Source organism: Anneissia japonica, unplaced genomic scaffold, assembly GCF_011630105.1.
Source record: "Anneissia japonica isolate Jap-2015-1 unplaced genomic scaffold, ASM1163010v1 scaffold9_len2422644_cov172, whole genome shotgun sequence".
In the NCBI taxonomy this organism is placed as follows: Eukaryota; Metazoa; Echinodermata; class Crinoidea; order Comatulida; family Comatulidae; genus Anneissia; species Anneissia japonica.
The window spans coordinates 2,262,457-2,279,864 of record NW_022758107.1 but is presented as its reverse complement, the minus strand read 5'-3'; the positions used below and the strand labels follow the sequence as shown (position 1 = coordinate 2,279,864).

Below are 17,408 nucleotides of genomic sequence, written 5' to 3'. Positions count from 1 at the left end.
TTTTTTTTTTTTTTTTTCTTCAAACTTTGGATGGGCTTCTTTTCGAGATGAGCTTCATTTTTGAGATGGGCTTCTTTTCGAGTCTACTTTTGCAAAGCAAAGATGCAAAGATTTCTACTTCTTTTCAAAATGAATGCTGTAAATTTTGTGAATTTCTACTATAAAACAATAAATAAGGTCACGGTAACATCAACCTATATCATGGAGTGTATTGAACTGGCATTAAATCACCTAAACTACTGTATAAACCAATTTTTTTTTTTTTTCTGAAATTCATGTACAGTGTATGTACTGTACTATCTCGAAAAGAAGCCTATGCTATATTGAAAAGAAGGCCATGGGCTTCTTTTCGAGATGGACTTCTTTTAAAGGCTAATTTTGCAAACTAAAGAGGGGTGCGTCAATTCGAGATGGGCTTCATCTCGAGATGAAGCCCAGTGGGCTTCAATTCGAGGTTTTATGGTATCTTGAAAAGAAACCTACACTATCTCGAATAGAAGCACATCTGCTTCTTTTTGAGATTACTTTTGCAAACTAAAGAGCTGGTTTCATTTTGAGATGGGCTTCTTCTCAAGATTAAGTCCATAGGGCTTCTATTTGCAGTTTTACGGTAGTTGGCTATGATTTTACGGAGTGAAGATTATGATTCCTGTATTAGAATTTAGAAATTAACCAAAATTTATTCAACATCTTATATTTTCTTTGTTTTTTTCCACCTGTTTATTATATTTATATTATTACCTCCACCAAGAAGGTTATGTATTCACCCTTGTCTGTCTATCTGTTAAAGATAGACAAAAACTATGGAATGGATCATTGTGGAATGGTACATAAAAATCTAGGAAAGAGATGATTAACGTTTGGAAAGAACCATTCAAAGGACAAGGTGAATGTCGCAACAAATTTTTCACTGAACTTACGCTTGAGCATAAAACAAAATAATGGAATCACCCATACACAGCCTGTGTAATATACAGTATCCTGGTACAGAGCGGAGTTACAGTATGCTATGGAATAATTGTAACGATAAAAAAATTGGTTATTAAGAGGAATAATATCTAAATCCAAATGCTTTAATATTGCTTTGTATATTTTTTTACAATCTTATTATTCTACTATTCATTAACTGTACTGAGAAGGGACAACAACTGAAATCTACTTATTGCATGTATTAAATATGGTATTGAGGTACTTATTTTACAAATAAGCAATATTGTAGAGTTGCATAATAAACTAGTGGTAATTATTATACAATTGTTAGATTAACGCATTAAAAAAAATCATTAATATTAAATTATTGAATGTTGATCATTCATTTTAATAACAAAATCAATCGATAGAGATAAAAACCAGCACTGGAAAAACTTCACAAAATGGCAGATTGCATAATTTAGCAAAACCTAGCTAGTCATAAGCTTAAGGTTTAGCATCAAAGATGGTGAAGACTCAAAGAGTACTCAACTTTCAATTCTTCATTGGAGATACTTTAAGCATATTTCTTCCAAGAAAATCAGCTCCAAGTAAGTTTGGACTTGGCATGTTTATTGTACTATATTACAGCATGCACTTCAGTAGAAAGATTAAACGAGAACATACCTGTTTGAAGTTTGATCACTATTTTATGAATAATGGTGAGTGAGTTCCAGACGCACACGCGCAGACAACGAATCCAGAGACATACCACTACAGGTATTGCGATAACTAAAACTTACACAATATTGCTTGAAATGCTGTATTTAAACATGGGTGGCTGAGGAGGGCAGTTTATATCTCACTCACCATTTTTCATAAAATATTGATCAAAATTCAAACAGGTATGTTCTTGTTTAATCTTTCTATTTTATTTCAAAATATGTTCACTGTAAACTGAGAAAGCCCTCTGAAAACAAGACTTCCAAAATAAATGATGCAACGAAAATATCAGTGGATTGTGCCATCATTTATTTTAACATACTGTGTAAAATAACTCCAATCCAACATATCCAACAAACTTCCATTTCGCATAAACTTAAGTGAGGGTTCTGGAGTAGCGGTTACCGCAGCCTCATGCTTTGTCGTAATGGAGTGTCTTGTGTCGGGATCTCAGTTTATGGCGAACATATTATGAAAGAAAATACAATTGTTATAGACTATAAAAAGAACCACCAACACTTTATGTAAAAAAGACAATAGTTTTCAATAACTTAACAGTCAAATGATTGATGATACTGTCACGGTACTCTTTGGAGATAAGTGTCTTCAATATTAGGCATAGCATTTGCCATCGTAGAAGTCTTTTTTGATTCATTCTGGGCTGTTACCTTCTTGGGTTGCAAGTATATGTTTGACATTGGGGTGTAATGTGATGGTCCAATTTCACTTGCTGACAAATACCCATCAGTTCCATAGTCCACTCCATTGTTATGAAACATATTTTGGTTTGGCATTCTTTGAATTGTATCATACTGATTTTTCGCATCAGGTCTTAATGTATCAATGCTGAGATAATAAGGAAAGGGTTCTGAATTTTGCACATTATCATCTTCAGAACTGGGAGGCAAGGGTAAGGTACCGGTTCGTGCTTGAGTTGTCGGGTGTTGAGCCTGTGATGGTACACCAAATTGAAAAGTGTCTTTTTCACCTTTGTGTTTGATCCAAAAGCGTAGAAATAAAACTGAGAAGAAACCAACAATAACAACAACAACAGTGACAGTAATTGCAATTACATGAATTGTGCGCGCATTCCTGCCTATTTGCGTATCTACACCTGAACACAATTCACGTACACTATCATCAATCGGTTGACCGGCAAGTGAGGGGGGTGTTCGACACAAGACTTCGGAGGAGGCAACTAACTCAAGCATGTTTGGAAGAGACTGAAGAAAATCAAATAGTACACAGTCACACTGCCATAGATTTTCCCTCAAGTCAAGGGTCACCAGTTGTTGGAGGCGTCTAAAAAGTTCAGTTGGTAAAGTTTGTAATTCGTTTCTTCTTAGGTTGATGGAAGTTAGTGATGTTGCTCCACTAAACGCATCGACTTGCACTTCACGTATGTAGTTCTTACTGAGATCAAGTTGAGTGAGCATTCTCAACTTATCAAAGTCACCATTATACATTCCTGTTATCCTGTTCTCATCCAATCTTATTATTTCTAGATTTAAGTAAAAAGCGAATTCAGGTGTAGAATTTAAAAGGTTTCCAGACAGAAATATTTCTTTAAGTTGCAAAGGAGCAGAAAGTAGATTCGTAGGCAGCTTCCTTATGTTGTTGGAACTTAAATCAAGACTCTCCAAAGTCATAATGTCTAAAAGTGATTCTTTAACATCTTCAATTCGGTTTCTGGAAAGATTTAGAACACGAAGTCTTTGTTGCCTAGAGAACATATTTTTGTCTAAATTGTCTAAGCTATTGCCAGCTAGATTAAGAACTTCTAAAGTGGTTGCGTAATAAAAAAAAGATTGTTTCCATGCCTGTATATTGTTGTCAGCAACCTGTAAGTTGGTTAGATACTCCAGTCTTTCGAAAAGGTTGGAAGGCAGCGAATACAAGTCATTGCCAGTAAGATTGAGTACTTTAATTTTTGGACTGCTTAGTCCATTAAAGATTGTAAGGTTGAAGGTTCTTAAACAATTGTAAGCAATGTCCAAGCCTTCAAGACTGACCTGTCTTTCAAAAGTTGCTGGATCTAGAGTCCTGAGCTGATTTCTACTCAGGTTTAAATGCACCAAATTATTCATATTTCCAAAAACCTGGACTCCAATGGAATGGATTTGATTACGCGACAGATCAAGATATTGTAGCTTTCGTGAAACTTGAAAATCTGTCGCGATAATGCTATTTAATGAATTTCCTTGAAGTTGAAGATCTAACAAAGCACTTAAATCATTCAAATTTGGAATGGCAGACAATCGGTTGTCATTGATCTGCAAAACTTTAAGATTCTGTAAGTTTCGAAGTGAGGATGAATCAAAACTGATGATTAAATTGTTTGATAAATACAACCGTCTCAATTTAGGTAGATTTGAAAATGTATTTTCCTGGATGCTTGTTAGTTGATTATGCGATAGGTCCAGATGTCTCAAATTGCTAGCTTCCACAAAGACATCTGCAGAAATTGTCTGCAAACTATTGTTGCGGAGAATCAGAACAGTAACATCAGCTCTCAACGGTTCAGTGATGCCTGTCAGGCCAAGGTTACTGCAATCACACATGACAAAGCTGGTGCTAGTGTTAAAATGACAGGATTCAAACCCCATCCCTTTTACAAAGTTCCACTTCCAAAAGATGAAAAACATGAAGAAAAATCTTAAACAGCTATATTTGAACAGCATTTTCACACTTGTAAAATCAAGATTTTGGAATGTTCTATAAAAAATATCAAGAAGTAGGCACTATATAAATAGTATCCAGCATTCAAAAGGAAACATGCAGAATTTGATGGTGTATTTGAAAGTCAAGAGACCTATATAACGATGATAAATCAGATTTTCTAGGTTCTTTCAATCGTTAAATGAATAATACAAATATAGAATAACAGAAGGATAGATCTATTATGAACTTACAGGTAGCTCAGAAATGCTCAATATACTTACAATTTAATGATGCTGAATTTGTGGGAATCACAACAAAAATTACAATTATAGTCCAATTGTTATCAAATGGTGATCAGCTTGCTTAAAAACTATGATTTAGAAAATGAACTTAATGAATAAAAAAAAGTTTTGTTCTGTTATACCAAACCTACATATGAATATAATGGTTTGTCCCTAAAAAGGACACTATTGCATGTATAAGGATACAACCCACTGATAACTTCCTTTGTCGTAAAACAAGACGAAAACAATAGTGAAACTCTATTGGGTTTATACCTATATAAACAACCCAACTATTTATTCCTTGTCATTTCCTTTAATACAATTTTCTTATTAAATAAAAATATCTCTGAAACAATATTAGTCAAAGTACTTCCATGACCTTTGAAATTAGTTTATACTACATTCACTTTAAATGGCTGAGGTGTATTAATATTGAGCCTTTAACATTATTTCTATGCTTGTTGGAAATATTAACATCCCAAGCTTCTACATAGACAATTAAAATATACTATAATATACTATACTGCACTACATTATATTTGCATCCATCCCTTCCTACAGCAAAATTCCCATCCACTATTTCAAATATCTGGTTCGTTGAACCAATTAGTTGCTTACTTTAGCATGGTTTCAGCAACTGAAATGTATATTGTTGACAATAAATATTCTTTGATTCCTTGATAATATGAAAGTTTCTTTATTAATGTCCCATCTCGTATGTTAAGAAGTAAACTCACATTTTATGTTCCTTTTGGGAGGGTTAATGCCATCCAAAATGGTTTATTTTGTAGATTAAGTAAATTATATAATTCCCTTTTAGTTCAAGATAATAATCTTGATATATTTTCATATTCGTTTAATCAGTTTAGGCATAAATTTTTAAGTGCACTGTAATTGATCATTTTATGATCTTTTTTTTTTCCTTGATGTTTCTTCCCGTTTTCAATTTGTTGTTTTTGTATTTGCATTCTTGTTTAATAACCCTCCTTTTATTGGCGAATTTATTTTGCTGTTGGTTGTGGTTTTAAAGAAATAAATAAAGAAAGTAGACTGAAATATAATCTGTAGAAACTATGTAATGTCATAGCCAGAAATATCAAAGTTATCGAAGTATTTATTGCCAAGTGGAATGAACTGCTTTTATTTATAATAACAATCACTGCTTAGTTTTGCAAGTTATGAGATAATTGTTTTTTCAGTACCCAAATGCTTAAATAATATTGAACAATAAGCATTTTGGGGAGTTACAGATCAATGATTAGACCATATTTCAATAAATGACCTCTGGCATTTATTGTCCTGGGGCATTCTTTTAAGATCTTTATTCTAGAGATGTGAATGTTCGAGTGAGGCATTTTTGTGTACTATTAGGTGTAAAATGGATATGTGTATGCAAGTAAATGCATCATTTCACTGAAAATGTAGCGCAACACAGAATTATTGTCAAAAAGTGTGTATGGTAATGATACCTTACACAGGTTAGCAATAATCTAGTTCTATTAGAGCTAATGGGGGCAATCCCTCCTACAAAAAGCTTTCCCCCTACCTCCAGTCAAGACTCTATTAAAAATGTACGAAAGCAAAAATATCATGCTGACCCCCATTAGCCCCACCCTCCATTTCAAGACTCATATATGCCACTGGAATTAAGAGATGTACAATTACTATCATAGGCCCTCAATAATGGCATGGGTCCCCTAATAAAGGGCCCCTGAAAATTATTTTCCGTTACAGTTTCCCCTCTTGGTGGCCCTTAATACATAATATGGTACGATACAAATATTCTTATTGTCAAAATAAACTGTCGTTCCATTTGAGGTAACATAATTTTTTTATCAGTAGTCGCACCTATGCTATGGGCTTTTCTTCAACAATGACTTAAGATTCAAGCATGGCCTGACAGAAGAGTTGCAGAGAAAAAAATGCGCAAAAAATATGTAGGATAAGAGAAAGAAAAATACTGTAGAACAAAAACAGCTTTTCTGCAGTAGCATGAAAAAAAAAATTATACAAATCGTCACCATTTTCATGAAGTGACACAAACTTCAAAAATCATATTTTTAAAATTTTTTTTTCCTTTGATATTTTGATTATGTACATCAAACTTTTCCTTTTCATTTAATTTTTAAGAGTGGAACTACAGTAATTAGCTAATTAGCCATCACGCACAAACCGAGAAAAATTGATTTTTCGTTTTCACGAACAGACACAAACTTTCATTGGGTTATTAAAAGACGTGCGTCCGACGTTGCAATCACTGTGATTGCTAGGTAAGGCCTAGCTTGGCTAGGGCTAAATGGTTAACACATAGCTAAAATACAGTTTGTGCCTGAACAACGGGTGCGCGTACAGCGCGTACCGTTTTCACGAAGAGACACAAACTTCATTCTACGTATAAACAACATATGCTGTGTTTATTCTGATCGTTTTAACAAACAGACACAAACTTTTCACGGTAATTAACAGGTTGATTAAAGTTAAGAAAAGAAAAATAAATTACACATTTGGATTGTTTAATGCTTTATCTTTAAACATATGTAAAAAAATATTCAAAATTCCATTATCTTGATAGTGAAATTTACGAATTTGTTTTTCTCAAAACGTTGTTTCGTCGAAATTGAAGTTTGTGTCTCTTCGAGAAAACGGTGACAAAATGTTAGCAAGTAGAAAATATGTGTACAACAGTGAAGTTTCTGCTATTGGGTATAAAGTCAGAATAACATTTATTAATATATTTTTCCATTTATCATCCAATAGTTTTTTAGTTGCAATAATAAACTTTTTATATCCTCAATAATAATTTATCTACAGTACTACGCAATAAAAGTTTATTTATAATTTTATTATTTTTGACATATTTTGTAAGTTTTTATATTGAACCTTTGAGTGGTTGTTTTGATGGGATTAACTTTTACCTGTAATTCAACAGCAGTTTTCCAATGATAGTTGCAATAAAAGGAGTGAGTGAGTGATTGATTGATATACAGTATTTGTCTTCTCTACTTGTCTCTATGTTATGTTTTTGTCTCCTCTTTCTTTTCTTTTTCTGTCTTCTTTCCTTTGTAATCTGTTTCATCTCTGTCCCCATCTCTTTTCACTTATTTTAAGAATGTTACCCTAGGGAGTTTTCTAAATGTTTTCCTTTTATCAATTTAAATTGTTGTAATGTGTTTTATAATATTCACTGGAAGTGATTTTTAATAACCATCACTAATTAATTATAAACTGATTAGAATTAGCAACAGTATGCAAAAAAAATCTATGAGAAATATAAATAGAATCCAACAAACTGAGTTGATGATAAGATGTGTCCTATCGGTGAACTGCACTTGAGTATTTTGTCTGGTCTTACATATAGATTTTACTAAACCACAATTACCTAACCATCCATCAGTCAAGGTGAAAGAATGATTTAGTAAGTGCATGCAACTGCAGTGATCAAAGATTATTTATTTGTTTATCATAAGTAAAGAAAGACATACAAACAAACCCATCTCAGATGTCTATGAGTGCTTGGCGATATGACGTCTGCTGATTTTCGGTGACCAATCTCAAGTAGATCATCATTAACAATGATCCATTACGCGCACATGTCACATAGCCTTCTCTATGGAATAGCATTGGCCGACGACACTCAGGTGCAGTGTACATGCCAGTCTTTTTTAGCCTTCATAATGCAATCTGTCACTTGCGTACGTGGTACTACAGTAAATTTGCCAAACTTTTTTTTAACCTTAGCTTCTCCCAAGTAGTGAGTCAATACTTACAACTTAAAATTTTACATACCACTAAACTCTGATAAATGAGGCTAAAACAAACTTTTCATTTGACAAAAAAAAATACACTAAACACATTAAACATTGTCTATAATTGGTTATGTTTATTATTTTCAATCAAATAATAATACTGTTTTGTGAGAAATGCCATAAAAAGGCACTACAGATTTAGTAAGTGCATGCAACTGCAGTGATCAAAGATTATTTATTTGTTTATCATAAGTAAAGAAAGACATACAAACAAACCCATCTCAGATGTCTATGAGTGCTTGGCGATATGACGTCTGCTGATTTTCGGTGACCAATCTCAAGTAGATCATCATTCAGTGATACAAGTAGGTGTAGTCATCATATCGAGGGAAATCATAATAGTGTACTTCAAATAAAACATGGAGGATTTCTATATTTTTTAGTACTCAGTTTGTGTCAGCAGTATTTAAACAAGAAAGTAATTGTTTAGAATATGCATGATTAAATAAATATGCATAATCATTTGACATATTTTCAATCAAATAATAATACTGTTTTGTGAGAAATGCCATAAAAAGGCACTACAGATTTAGAAAGTGCATGCAACTGCAGTGATAAAGGATTATTTATTTGCTTATCATTTCTATATTTTTTGGTACTCAGTTTGTGTCAGCAGTATTTAAACAAGAAAGTGATTGTTTAGAATATGCATGATTAAATAAATATGCATAATCATTTGACGTATTTTCAATCAAATAATAATACTGTTTTGTGAGAAATGCCATAAAAAGGCACTACAGATTTAGTAAGTGCATGCAACTGCAGTGATAAAGGATTATTTATTTGCTTATCATTTCTATATTTTTTGGTACTCAGTTTGTGTCAGCAGTATTTAAACAAGAAAGTGATTGTTTAGAATATGCATGATTAAATAAATATGCATAATCATTTGACGTATTTTCAATCAAATAATAACACTGTTTTGTGAGAAATGCCATAAAAAGGCACTACAGATTTAGTAAGTGCATGCAACTGCAGTGATCAAAGATTATTTATTTGTTTATCATAAGTAAAGAAAGACATACAAACAAACCCATCTCAGATGTCTATGAGTGCTTGGCGATATGACGTCTGCTGATTTTCGGTGACCAATCTCAAGTAGATCATCATTAACAATGATCCATTACGCGCACATGTCACATAGCCTTCTCTATGGAATAGCATTGGCCGACGACACTCAGGTGCAGTGTACATGCCAGTCTTTTTTAGCCTTCATAATGCAATCTGTCACTTGCGTACGTGGTACTACAGTAAATTTGCCAAACTTTTTTTTAACCTTAGCTTCTCCCAAGTAGTGAGTCAATACTTACAACTTAAAATTTTACATACCACTAAACTCTGATAAATGAGGCTAAAACAAACTTTTCATTTGACAAAAAAAAATACACTAAACACATTAAACATTGTCTATAATTGGTTATGTTTATATCCACCGATCAATCTCAATGTAAGAACAGTACAAGCAATGAGGTAGAGTGTAGACTGTGCTTATTTTTGGGAATATAATTGTATTAAGTGCTGAAAAAAGGTTGGGTCTAACGAATGTTTATACATAGTAATCATTGGCGGACTGCCAAGGCAAGCAACGTATGCAGTGCATACCCTGCTAAAACTAAAAAAAACCTCAAAATTATTGTACCTTTTCTCCGTTTTATTAAACATTTCTTAGTCACAATCTTCTATGCCAGCCTTAATTTTTCAAGTAGATTGCTACTGTTCATTGGAATAGCTAAGTTAATATTGTTTGGTTTTTTCCCCCATTTTTGGCCTACAGTACTTTGCCTTGGTATCTAGGATATAAACTAAACTGCTCGACCCTATCGCATCGTCTTCTCACCTGCTTAGAAACTCCACATGGCTGGTTTTCAATATCAGTCTATTGCGTGTCCAGTGAGGAAGTTGAAGTGAGAGCATACTCTACAATGGTAAAATTTCCTATTCTGCCAACCGCATGGTGGCGTTAGAATACCAAATGTAACACTGAAGCAGAAGCGCTGTTTCTCTACAGTAGCAACTGTATAATCGGGACCTCCGTTGCCAGTCGCTTATTTGTATTACCAGACGTTCTGTAATCTCATTCAACCGGTAATAGAAGAAACTCACAGGAACAGTAATCCTTTAGAAGAGAGGAAACTGTGCTTCCATCAAGTTATATTCAAGTTTTAATCAATATATTAAATGATAATTTCAATTGTAATAATGATATTTATTTATAGTTTTTAAGTGCTTCACAAATAATTATTTTGATATTTTTGTTATATCTGTTTCTTCGGTTCCCAGACAGACAGCGCCCTCTTTTGAGCAATCCTAACAGGTATTGCTGTGTCGTTTTGTATTTTTATGTTCGTTTTTGTAAAATTGAAATGTTAAAATAAATATATGCTGTGACAACCATGCGGGTATAAAAAAGAATATACATTTGTAAAATCGTATTTTGACGCAGTCTTTGATTATATGCTAATTAACTCTTCTCACTACTGTAGCAGGCCCTAGCATACCTTGCAATTTATCCAATGGTCTGCCACTGATATTAATATAAGTATTTGAGAGTGTGCTTGTTCAGAATTGTCGATCTGAGTCTAATCAAAATACATACTACTTGGTTAGTAAACAATTGATCATAAGGAATTATTTTCAGATAGAAGTCTGTATTTTTATGGACTTCGCAGCAAATAAAAGGAAATGACTAGAATAGAACATACGCCAGTGAAAACCAGCCAAACCAAAATTCTTCGCCTATATTTATGCTTAAATTTGACTTGAAGAATTCATAAATTATAAGAAATTTTAAAATTAATAGGTTGACAAAACACTGTGGTCCACAATCCTCTTGGTAGTAATTAGTGATAAGTGCCTCCCTGAGGCACCCGCCTTCCTATCTCAAGATCTTTGGTTCAAATCCTTGAAGAGCAGGAATTGTTCATAAATTGCCAGCCAAACTTTTTTATCCTCCTACTCCTCACCACCATCCTCCTTATAACCTTATGCCTTTGTCTTATCTACAACATGACATTTCAACTTTTTTTGTAAATAATTATTTTTTTGTTAATTATTATATGTCCCTTTCCTACTTTCCTGAGCCATGTTTATTTTGCTCATCATCTTGGTTATTTTATTTTACGCTTTCCTTTTTTATTTCTATTGTTGCAGGAGTATGTGTCCACACCATCTTTTTAAAAAAAATCTTTATTTTATAACATTCTCCTAGCAGCTTCTGAAATGCATTTGTTTAACTGCCTTAGTAAGTAACAATATTTTGATGTATGCACTAAATAATTCTAACCCATGCTGTATGTCCAATTTCGACAATTTTAAAATCAGTCCTCAAATTTACTTTTATTTTACAGAAGCTTTTTAAATAGCCTGAATTATTGTTCACAGGTGCCTTTGACAATTTATTTTTTTGCGATTGACAAGATAATAACAATTTATAAAAAATATTTTTTTCATTTTTGTAAAAAAAAAAGAGCATAATTACGTGCTAAAACTAAAGAGGCCCCTGGGCGCCCACCCCACTTGTCTCTGTCGAAAATATTCAAACGATTCTGTAGGACAGCTTAGCCCCCCATGGGGTAAATTTTGATGCCGCCTCTGATGCAGAGGTCATTATGGTTATGGATGAATAGTGGTACACAGAATATATGCTGTAGAACTGCCACTAATAATCAAGTGAAATAAACTGTGCTTAAGCATTGAAAAAATGTATTACAAGCAAAATGTCGGACCAGTGTTATCTTCAAAGGACATCACTTCCTGCTGACTTAGTAAATGTCTACTATATCTTTAGGGACTACAGAGGAAAGATATCAAGCATTGCAGACACAACGGACGATGAAATCACATTAATGGGATCAGGATACAAAATATCTTAAGAAAAATAAAATGGGAACCATTTCTAATGTAACGTGCTGTTTATTTTTTTTAAATTTAGTTATTGAGTAAATCGTCAGTGACATCAAAAACACCAAACCCAAAATTAATAATTTTTAATTTTTTTTCTTTGACATTTTGATTATGTACATCGAACTCTACCTTTTCACTATAACTGTTAAGTTTGAAACTCATTATTTAGGAAATTAGACTAATCATAGTGTACAAATAAAGAAAAAAGGATTTTACATTTTCACAAACCGACAACTAATCTCTTGGAGTTCTCAGAGCATGCATATGCGGCTAAAAAAGGCCTGGGTTAGGACTTTTATTAATAAACATAATGGCAAAAATAAGGCATTTAAAATCAAATTACTGTACTACATACATTACAGTATGTGGTCATACTTTGCTCATGTTGCCAGAAACAAGACACCAGCATGGAAAAAGCAAAAATGTAAGGCAACATTGACGGTGCTCATAGACCATGCTGCCTGAAGTCAAGGTGAATTGACAGAAAAAAAATCTGTGGTTACCGTAGACAACATCTCATGAATATATTAACTGGCTACAGACCTACAGATTAGGCATGTCGTTATTAAAGCCACAAGCCATCAGACATGATGGAGGCATACAAACAAACTAAACCATTCTCATATTAAAGAAAATTACACAAGAACTAAACCATTAAATGCTCATAAAAAAATTATATAAAAATAGAAAATATAGGTTTCTTGAAAAATAACTTAAGTTACAATAAAAATAGTAATACAAGAAGCTTATGATGAAGTCTGTTGTCAATTAATTAAAGAAAATAAAGGATTTATTATTATTATTAAATTAAGAACAAGCATGTCAAAAGAACATCAAAACAAGGTGTATCTCAAGGCGGTATTTTTACAAATCTGAAATGCTTTTTTGAAATATTTTTAGAGACGAACTTGATTTTTAAAATAACGTATGTCAAGGCTTTTTCTACAGTGCTCTGAATTACCCAATAAAATAGGCTTACATTTAAACAGATTTATAATAATGGAATAAAGTGATACAGAACTAAACTAGAATTTTAACTGATATCATGCCTACGAAAGATATTTTTTAATGTGGATTTATTACACTGGGTACAGTCTTTATGTCTACTTTTAAAACTCATTGTAGACTATAATCCTGATTTAGTTTGAAGTTTCAGAAATAAGGTATAATTTTCTAAACTAGTAGTAGTTTTTAAACACCTACACTGCATAACATGTGATCAGTGCTGAGCTCTCCCACTTTCCTGTCATAATCACTTAACCTGATGTTATCAAACACATTTAAACATTGCAAAGCTATGCTTTCAGCTACTGCTATTGGGCAGAGTTAAGGATTCGGAAAGTACATTGTTTTTGGCTTGTACAGACTTGGTTTCATTCTCATTATATACTTTCTATAACTTCGTAGAACTGTTTATCGCAGTGGAAACTATTTGGTTTCAGTCCTTCACAGTGCATTGCACTTGTGTCTTTGAGCAAGGCACTTTATCTACATTGCTTCAGTCTATTCCCAGCTGTATCAATGTATACCACCAATTGCTGTGCACCGCAGGTTATAACCTGCGGTGCACTAGCATCCCACACACAGAAGGCATCACACTCTTCTCCGCTTGTTGCTACCTGAAACTGGATATATTAAGCGCCTGTCCTACGAGCCCTGTGGGTAGGCAAGGATTTACTACATATTTGCCATCTTTATAAGTCCATAATTTTAATTATAGCCTCATCTCATGCCTATTCAAATATGAAATAAAAATAATAAATCTCAAAAATTTTAATTTAAAATTAAATTTCTCATACAAATTTAAAAATTCCAATAACATGTTTTACAAAAATCAATAGCAAATTTAAGGTTCTTTACAAAAAAATGTTGGTCAGTAATACTACTCATAGATCTTACTTGGAAACATTATTAGCTTTTAATTGAAATTTAATAAATTACCAAAATACACTAAGTAAAACTAATCAAATAGATGTTTTTTAGGCTAAATACAAGTCACCACCATACCGTAGAAGTTTATTTTTCCGCTACAAGCACTGGTCCATTTAATCATTCTATTTTTAAGAAACATCAAAGAAACAAGTGAAAAGTTTTTTGACACAATAAATTATAAAGAAATTATAAATTGCTACAGTAGTTCTCTGTCATAGCTTTTAAACTTTTAACATTCCTATTTCTTTTAAAGAATTTTACAAACAGTATATTTATATATTATCTTTTAGACATACAGTGTTAAAACATATAGTAGCCTACGCTTGTACACTGCACTGGTACTGCTTTGATTTTAGCAGAAATGTCCGGTTATTATTATCAATATTGTTTACAGTAGCTTTAAGACCTGGTTATACTTGCAACGATAATGATAAAAAGCTAAAAAGCAAATTGTTCATTTTGGAAATTAAAAAATAAGATAGGATGATTTGATAATGATTTACTCTTGAAATTTAAGTGTTTTTATTGCTATTTTTTACAACCTAGTCAATACATTACATTAAGTTATCTATACATTAACAAGAAATATTTATTACATTTATACATTTCCACATGTAAATTCAAAATTTTATCTATGGTATGATATTCAGGTGTTACCTGGTTTTCCATCAGGTAATATACTCTCATTATAACAATTCTGGAAGATGAACACAATACTGTAAATCAGTATAGTTTGGTATAATCAAGAGGAACATCAGTCTAAATATACAGTATGTCCAAAGTTCTTCAAAAACGATAATGATTGTCAAATATCCATTAATAAATGTCCTCTCTATGATCTGATCCAGAGTCACTCCGAAACCAACTGGGGTGATCCTTTGGTTGTGAGCAAGGCTGGGCATAAGGACTGGCATACTCTCCACCCGGTAGTGGTACGTTAATAGATAGGTAAGACCCCTGCCGGTCCAAACTTGTTGGTTGTAACTTGAACTCCTGAAATATACTGTCCTGATGGTGGTATCTTTTGCTACCATTGCGAGGAGGAAGAGTTAGTGGAGTAGAACTTGACATGGAATTCAATGATGCAAAGGAGGGCAATGACACTGCCCTTCCTGTGTGTCCATCGGGAGGCACCATTACTTTAGAGTACACACTAGGTTTCTTTTGTGCAGCAGCTATGCATATAAAAGCAACAATTAGGAACATAATTACAATCGCACCAACGGTAATCGGGATTAGTATGTCAATCTCCATCATACTGAATGTACTCTCATCTTCTATGCATTCTTTCCCGGATAATGCCACTTCTAAGGTCTGCCCTGCTAAATTAGACGGTGAATAGCAAACAGGTTGGGCTTCAGTTGATCCGCAAGAGATACTTCTTGAATCTAAATAAGACCAGATATCTCGAAGGCCACATTGGCAGTTCCACAGGTTCCCCTGTAGATGGATTGCTTTCAGACGCGGCAGAGGAACTAGAGTTCCCCTTGCAAGGGTAGTCAACTGGTTACCATCCAACCACAACTCGACTAGCCGTGGCATCTGATTAAAAGCCCGGATGGGAACACTCCTTAATTGAGTATTACTTAGACGAAGTAACTGCAACGATGAAAAACGGCCAAAACTTGTGGATGTAATCTGTTTAATCGGGTTGTCAGCTAATGACAGTCCTTTCAAAGTCTGAGAAGCAGTGGGGGAATACCCAATTCCTTCAGGAATATAGGTCAAATTATTGTGGTCTATACGAATCTCAATGATATGCACACAATGATCAAAGGTACCCATTGGAATATAAGAGATCATGTTATCAGACAGTAGAGCCGTTTCCAAGTTCAACAGGTGTTGCATGACATTTCCAACATCTTTCAAACGATTATTACGCAAATCAAGCACCTTGAGCATACGTAAACCGAGAAATGCATCTGCAGGCAGAACATTAATCTGGTTGCTTTTTAAGTTCAGCGTGACCAGTTGAGATAAATGGAAGAAAGAGCGGCCAGCTATTATTTGCAACCTGTTACTATTCAAGTTTAAGACATTTAGGTTAATCAAGTATTTAAATAAATCATTTCGTATTTCAATTATCTTATTTTCTTGTAGGAATAAATTTTTTAGACTGCGGAGACCACTTTGGAAGCTCAACGGGATGGAGACCAGCTGATTATGTTCCAGGTGTAATGATGTTAGCATATGAAGATCCTGAAATGCACTAGCCTCCACTGTATTTATGCGGTTATTATCCAACTTTAACAACTCCAAGCGGCCCAAACTTATAAATGCACCGTTAGCTAGGGTTTGTATGTTGTTATGACTAAGGTCTAAGATGACCAAAGAGGTAAGTCCTTTGAAAGTTTCCCCATGTAACATGGATAAATGATTTGAAGATAGGTTAAGAAGCCTAAGAGTTACCAAACCATTCCATGCTGTGTTGGTCACAAATTTCAATGAATTTTTGGAGATCATCAACTCCTGAAGTCGCTTAAGGTGTCCAACGGGTGGTGGAGCTCTAAGATTGTTATCAGTCAGGTTTAAAATTTGTAGAAGTCTGGTATCCGTAAATGTTCGCGGAGGTATATTCAGAAGCCTGTTAGTAGCAAGGTCAAGGACTGTTAAATTGATCAGACCATCAAATGCATGTGGATGTAGCGCCTGAATAACGTTAGAATTTAAATACAGCTTTTCCAATTGCACAAACCTTGCAAAATTGTTCCTTTCTATGCTACTGATCTGGTTACCGCTCAAATCTAGAATAAAACAATCATCTGGCACATTTTTGGGAACAATATGAAAAGAACGTCTGCTGCAGTCACATAATTTGCCCAGTGCTGATATAAACGTGTCACATATTTCCATACCACTTATAAACTGCTTCGGTACATTATTAATTCTTTCACTAGACACCAACTGAATGATAAAGACAACATAACAAATCAAGTTCCTTGCTTTTAAATCCATGATGTGGCTGGGATCAAACTTTTGTTTGAAAACTTCTGTGTTGCCTTTTGTGATCTGTTAACAGCAAAGTCAGTTTTAGTCACAAATATGTCTTTTAAATAATCAACTTCTTAATAGCAATAAAAATTCCATAAAGAGCCTTGATGTTTTATTTCCTGTTCTTGAACAATATTAAATGTGGTCCAATCAGCACATCTACGAGACTGTTAAATGAAATTTTTGTACTATCTTTCGA

The 17,408-nt window shown here is 33.5% G+C and overlaps 2 protein-coding genes across 2 annotated transcripts in view; both read right to left on the bottom strand.

Annotated features, from left to right (window-relative positions):
- LOC117125143 overlaps positions 1 to 4,721 on the bottom strand; it is a 20,370-nt gene extending 15,649 nt beyond the window's left edge. Inside the window, exon 1 of the mRNA XM_033271544.1 lies at positions 2,215 to 4,721. Within this exon, the coding sequence (XP_033127435.1) occupies positions 2,215 to 4,313 (2,099 nt within the window). The 5' untranslated portion in view covers positions 4,314 to 4,721. The remainder of the gene's footprint in view (positions 1 to 2,214) is intronic.
- Positions 4,722 to 14,197: 9,476 nt separating this feature from the next.
- LOC117125077 (leucine-rich repeat-containing protein 15-like) lies at positions 14,198 to 17,192 on the bottom strand. The gene has a single exon (XM_033271455.1). It carries the CDS (start codon positions 17,171 to 17,173, stop codon positions 15,035 to 15,037), a length of 2,139 nt encoding a protein of 712 aa, XP_033127346.1. The 5' UTR covers positions 17,174 to 17,192; the 3' UTR covers positions 14,198 to 15,034.
- Between the last annotated feature and the right edge of the window lie 216 nt (positions 17,193 to 17,408).

Excerpts from the sequence above, each read along its gene's own strand:
- LOC117125077 (XM_033271455.1), bottom strand. The coding sequence starts at position 17,173 with ATGGATTTAAAAGCAAGGAACTTGATTTGTTATGTTGTCTTTATCATT.